The sequence below is a fragment of the Morone saxatilis genome, unplaced genomic scaffold, assembly GCF_004916995.1.
Source record: "Morone saxatilis isolate NCDOM2014 unplaced genomic scaffold, NCSU_SB_2.0 Contig22, whole genome shotgun sequence".
Taxonomy (NCBI): Eukaryota; Metazoa; Chordata; class Actinopteri; family Moronidae; genus Morone; species Morone saxatilis.
In genome coordinates this window covers 286,746-293,005 of record NW_023339785.1, presented here as the reverse complement: position 1 = coordinate 293,005, position 6,260 = coordinate 286,746, and the positions used below count along the sequence as shown (strand labels likewise).

Below are 6,260 nucleotides of genomic sequence, written 5' to 3'. Positions count from 1 at the left end.
AAAAAAAAAAAAAGGCGCTGTTCATCCGGAACAATGATCCGGAAGGAACCATAGACGTACAGCCTCCCTTTCCGGTCATGTGACTTTTTGGATTGTTTGGGGTCGCGCGTCTTTCAGTGTTGGCGGGTATCTAAACTGCCAGCCGGCTGTTGTGTTGCAGAGCCTCTCGGTTGACCACACAAATACTCACTATAAAGAAAATGTCTGACTGGACCAGAGGCAGACGGCGCGATGCTCAAAGCAGCGAACATGAAAATGGGTAAGTTTTGAATTTTGTCGCTTCATCCCCTTAAAATTACCTTTTACGAGCTTCCATTGTGTCTTTTTCCACTTTATGGGATGCGCTATGTTAGCTGAAAACTTGTTCTCAAATATGTTTTACTATATGAGTTGCTAGCAACAAAACACGTTTGCTGGTAACATGCGTAGCTGATTATAACTTGAACGAACGTTGTAGTTACGTGTTCAAGTAACGTTAGTTCAACCTTTTGTGCTTCCTGCGCTAGCTAACGTTGGCATGACTCCTATTGTACTAACGTTAACTAACGTTAGCGCTTACATCTATCTAACTTAGTAACCCGTTGCTCTTTTTGGGCTAACGTTAACATGTTTTGTTGACGTTAACTGGCGTTAACATCGAGTTAAAAGAACAGTAAAGTGGTTCACAGTGGGGTATAATTAGGCATTGTGTGTGTGTTTGTGCACACACAGCTAAAATGCTATTTGATAGGAATACATTATGGAACATGCACAGTAAAGTCAGGGGAGATGACAGACGTTTTGCTGACTAATAGTTACTCTGGGTACAATTGAATTAATATGCATACGTTTCCTCTCAACCCGAAACCATCTGGTCGGACAGATAATGGATGGACAACCGGAAGTAGGAAGTAACATTATGTGGCGGGAGAAACTTAGACGAATTAGCGTTGTTGTATAAACAATAAAGGCAACTTAACTTGAGAGGTAACCTAACCATCATTTTCTTTAAACAATAACGTTCAAGTTAGAAAAGGCCAGAAACTCGTTTAAAACCAGTCGCCACTCTTATTAAGGTGTTTTCAGAGGACTCTTCTAACTTTAGGCATCTGAATGAACAAATATTCCGTCTTTACAGGGTGGAAAATGAGCCTCTTTTACCAGCTGCTGACTGATGGATGTTCAATGTCACAAGCTTCAGTAGTAAATCATTGTTTTTTGTCAGTGGGTTTTTTTATTTGACTAAAGAAAATAATTATAATAACCACACGTGTTGTGGTTTTTGACATTACTCAGACTACCAAAATAATTAGAAGAATTAGAAAAGAATTAGAATTTCTCTAAATAATAAATCTAACTAAATTAAAATAAAAATCACCATATACCCTCAATAATATCTAGTGGAAACATCTAAAATTTAAGTAAAATAAATACAACTGACAGCAAACTCGGACATCAATCAGTATCAGTCCTTCCTCCTGTCCTCTCAGATTCACGTCAAAACTAATGTAATAGACTACACTCAGACATTTCCTTTAGTGGTTTCTAGCTCACTACTAGATTAACCACGGTGCTGTGGTTGTGACAACATGATTATCATTATTACCATTTTGACTGTGTATTGCTTCATTTTGTGCTCTATTGGTTTAGTGGTTTGTCTGACCCCAGTAGAAACATTGTTTTGTGACTTTTTGTCAAAAAAAAAAATTTTGTCGAACATATGCTTACATTCTTTATTGTGTCTTCCCTACGTTGGAGTTATGGGCCATCTCGGTGGTCCCACTGCAGGAAAAGAGGGATCGATGGAAGCCTGCGGACCAAAAGAGACCCAGATGGCGGTGAGAGGGAAAATGGTGGCAACTCTGACAACAGACATACCAGGTAAGAGTATATACCTACAACAGACATAGATTTACATTCATATATGGACGTGAGATGGGTCATTAAATTTGCAGTGTTGAAGGAACAGCCAACACTGAGCAATAACTTCCACCAATATAACCGTGCAATCTCCAACACTTTGCGTTTCCTCCTTAGTTTCACCACTCCAGAGAGTGCAGGCCCAGTGTCTCGCTGGGACAGACAGGCTGACTGGGGCAGCCAGGTGGAGGATGATGAGATGAGGCGGGATGTCCACAGAGACATGCAGCGGTAACCAAACCCTACTTCAATTTGAGTGGTTTTATGCCCAATTCATTAAAAGCACCCTCTTTAATGAGTCATTGTGTGTTCAGTTACAGGAGGAGGATACTGGGTGGAGAGGTCACCCAGAGGGAGAGAAAGACCTCCTCTGGCTCTTCTGGAAGGTATGTCACCATCTCTCATATTGTCTCTTTATGACCATTCAACTGAGAATACTCATTTGTTGATAAAACATGCTATAGATCAGTGGTTCTCAACCTCATCAGGCAGGCAACAGCATTGTCATTCTTAGGCATTCTCTCATTCCAATAACCTCTAGTCAGTAAAATAATTGTGTAAAGTATTAGCTGTTTTACATTACAGCTGCTATTTGCTTCCATTGACAAATTAATAGCAACCTGTCATGCCTTTTATTGTTTGAGTCCAAATCTCTGAATGGGTGGTATCTGTTGCAGCTGTGATTCCAGAGAGGGGGAAAACATGGAGACAGACGAGGCAGTGTTGCTACGGCGTCAGAAGCAGATAAATTATGGCAAGAACACACTGGCCTACGACCGATACATCAAAGAAGTCCCAAAGTAGGTCTACACAAACCCACCCTTCAACCCGTATAGCTCCTAAATTATCATGAGCCCATATGTGCAACATCAAACGTTATACTAGAGTAACTGTTGTGCAGAGACCGAGAAGGGTTACTGTATGAGAAAGAAATGAAGTCAACATTGATTTAAGTGTTTTTATCACGTCTTGTGCGATACGTCACCTATACTCCAGTATCTGTTCCAACAATGACTCTTTTTTTAAGGTACTTTCAGGTGTTGTTAATGCTATTTCAGACTTTGTAATTTCTGGCAAACAGTAACAGCTGTTGATGATTCGCCCTGCACTCTGGAGTGTATGCAAATTTTACATCCAATGTAACGCACACTTAGTGCTATTGGCTTCTGGTAAACCAGTCTATAAGTATATGTAAGTCCCCACCAGCTGCCTGTTTTTTCATAGGAAACACGTAAACATGAGTAATCAAATCTTTCATGGGGACTTTAAGGGCTACGTAGTGGCATTATCACATGTTGCTCTAAAGGGTCACGTGTCAATACAATTAATAATAATAATAAAAAAATAAAAAGCATGATCCTATTGGTTTCTCTTTTTGTTTCCAGACACATGCGTCAGCCGGGTGTTCACCCAAAGACTCCCAATAAGTTTAGGAAGTACAGCCGTCGCTCCTGGGACCAGCAGATCAAACTGTGGAAGGTCAAACTGCACGCCTGGGACCCCCCAACTGAGGGCAGCCAAGACAAAGTCCTCGATAACATGTAAGAAGATATTTGGCCCACAAAGCACAGACCCTATACACACATTATACACTATGGGGCGGCTGTGGCTCAGAGGAAGAGTGGGTCGTACACTAATCGGAAAGTTGTTGGTTCGATAGTTCACATGTCGAAGTATCCTTGAGCAAGATACTGAACCCAAAATTGCTGTGAATGTGTATGAATGAGTTAGTCTCTGTTCGATGGGATTTGCCATCACTGAGTGAATGTGTGTGAAAGGGTGGCATGTAATGTAAAAGCACTTTGAGCTGTCGGAAGACTAGAAAGGCACTATACAAGTACAGGTCCATTTACCATTTACATTGTACAGTCTCAGTGTTGCTCAAGTGTTGTTTTTCGCCTGTTCCTGCAGTGACGAGCTGGGTCTTGATGATGTAATGGACATTGAGCTGGACTTTCCTATCTTGTCAGACTCTCAGAATGTCCCAGCCTCTCTCACCACACACAGCCTATCACTTGAGGTGAGTTGTAGCACATCTAAAGCTCAAACACACATAACACTGTAGACATAGTATTGAGGTTTAATGGCATTAAAAAGCCATAAAAATCTAGCGAAGTTAAGTTTGAATGTAATTTGAACTGACCTAACCTCTAATTTTCTATTATGGAAACGGTTTTATCAAATGAGGACTTGTTGAATGTGAAATCATCAAATAAAACTTGACTGAATCATGATGTGTGATATAACGTGAGAAATCATTGCTGTTATGCAACCACTAGTTAACGTAAGACACTTTTTTTTTTTCTGATTTTGTATTTTGTTAGAGATAACCTCTCAGTTCCTTTAAAACCTGTTTTGTGAAAAAAAAAAAAAACTGAAGGACCAAAAGATCTTATCGGAAGGCACAGGTTGATTGGTTGAGTAGCATTGTGTGAGATGATTTCCACATGCAGTTGGTCTGTGAGGGTCCTGGTCTGCTCAACCAGTACCACGAAGGCTATAAAAGCTGTGCTGGTTAAAATAGAAATGCTCTGTTAAAATTGTCATTAGTTGTAGGTCCGGGTTGGGATAGGAAGGCAACTGGGTCCAGATCCGGATTACCTTTTTATATAAATGTGTTCCCTTACTCAAAAACAATGTAAATAACATACCAGTACCTAAACAAAAAATATTAATATTGCTCTGTTGATTTTGTTTTACAACACAATTTACAATAACACAGTTTGAGGCAATTTCTGATAAATACTTACATTTTAAATAATAATTTAACGAGAAGAACTCTTATGTTTTAAACTTCCATTGACACCATCCAAAGCCTTGATAAAGAGCCTTGCATGATTGTAATAATGTAAATTTATTTTCCCTTCTATCTGTTTAAATTGGAGTACATTTGAACAATAAACAAATGTAATTTCTGGTTATAAACAAATATAACATGCATACTTGTCACTGCATTAAATGTATAAGGAAGATCCAAAATCCCCTTGCCAGAAAACGTCTTTCTGAATAGGATTTAATATAGTCCCCTATGATGTTTGTCTTTTTTGTTGTTTGTATATATTATTATTTTATTCTTCTTATCATTGCATTGACAAAACTTAGCATGGCAGTAGGAGGGAGAACCAGTTCCAGGCTTGATGAGAATAATGAAGGCGACTTGTAAACAGATGGAAGAAAAAACAACAGACATACAATGTTCAGTCTTTTCTTTTCCTCTATTGTCTCTTTTTATATGGTGTTGTAAATCTGTGATGTGGGTCATTAAATGCAAAACTTGAAGCAGAGATTGTAATAATACTTGTAATACTTGAATGAAGATCTGTTTGTTTGTTTGTTTGTTTTTAATTGAACTTGATTGCTTGTGTTCTCTTGCTCAGGGTGAAGATTGTTTGGGTACTCCAGTTAAAGTGCAGAAGACAGAAACCACAGCAGAGCCTGACATGGCATAGCTCATCATTGGTCCCCTCTGCAAGAAAATACACCATGTTCACCCCACCCCCACAACATATTAGGTATTGTTTCTCCATTCACACTAGTGCTTCTTAACTCTTAGGTTGGGGCATTTTACAAATGACTAATCTACTCAGGGAGTCTTCTTAATGGCAGGATTTTACAGTTGCATCAAGCTTCAGTCAGTTAAATGGTTTAGGATCACAGAAACACTAGTAGCACTGATCTGTGGCCTTTTTGTTTGTACATTATGTGCAAATGTTGAATCATCCTGCTTATACTTGCTTAATGCAAGAATATACAAAAACTGGCTGAACTCAAATGGTTCTCTAAAGAGTTTAAAGGAAATGGGCAAACCAAAGTATTTTCCTTTTTAATAATATTGACCGGATTCTTTTCCAAGTACAATTTGAAGTACTGAAGAGCATTGCTTCAGTTATATTGGGCTGTGATTTGTTTTTACATTGGTTGTTTTTTAATACTAATGTTACTGTGTTTCTTATTGCTGTTTCCTTCATGGTGAAGACTTTCAAATAAAAACAAACAAACTTGAATGTCTAATTTTTTTTGGATTATTACTCATCATGTCATCCCTGTGTGACACCATTGCTCCAATACTGTTAAGTGTATATGTTAAGTTTATGATTAGTAGGCCTGCATATTTAGCTGCTATTATCCGTTTGTACTAAAACTACTATCAACTTGGGTTTTACCAAAGCAAATGAATGTAAAAGATTATACCAAGATGCCTATTAAGCAGGAATCTCAAACTTGCATGAAAACCACAAGAAAATCCAACCAACACTTGACTGAAAGAAGTGGATTTTTGGATCAGCTCAGCCCAGGTGATGTCATACTGGCTGATACAGGTTTTCATGTAGCAGAATTTTGGTCTGTACAATGCTGACCTT

The 6,260-nt window shown here is 38.6% G+C and overlaps 1 protein-coding gene across 1 annotated transcript; it reads left to right on the top strand.

Annotated features, from left to right (window-relative positions):
* Positions 1 to 60: 60 nt before the first annotated feature.
* Positions 61 to 5,907, top strand: slbp (stem-loop binding protein). Its single transcript, XM_035669929.1, has 8 exons — positions 61 to 259; positions 1,738 to 1,860; positions 2,017 to 2,130; positions 2,214 to 2,285; positions 2,577 to 2,699; positions 3,285 to 3,440; positions 3,811 to 3,919; positions 5,277 to 5,907. The coding sequence occupies exons 1-8, from the start codon at positions 201 to 203 to the stop codon at positions 5,346 to 5,348; spliced, it is 828 nt and encodes a 275-aa protein (XP_035525822.1). The 5' UTR covers positions 61 to 200; the 3' UTR covers positions 5,349 to 5,907.
* Positions 5,908 to 6,260: the final 353 nt, after the last annotated feature.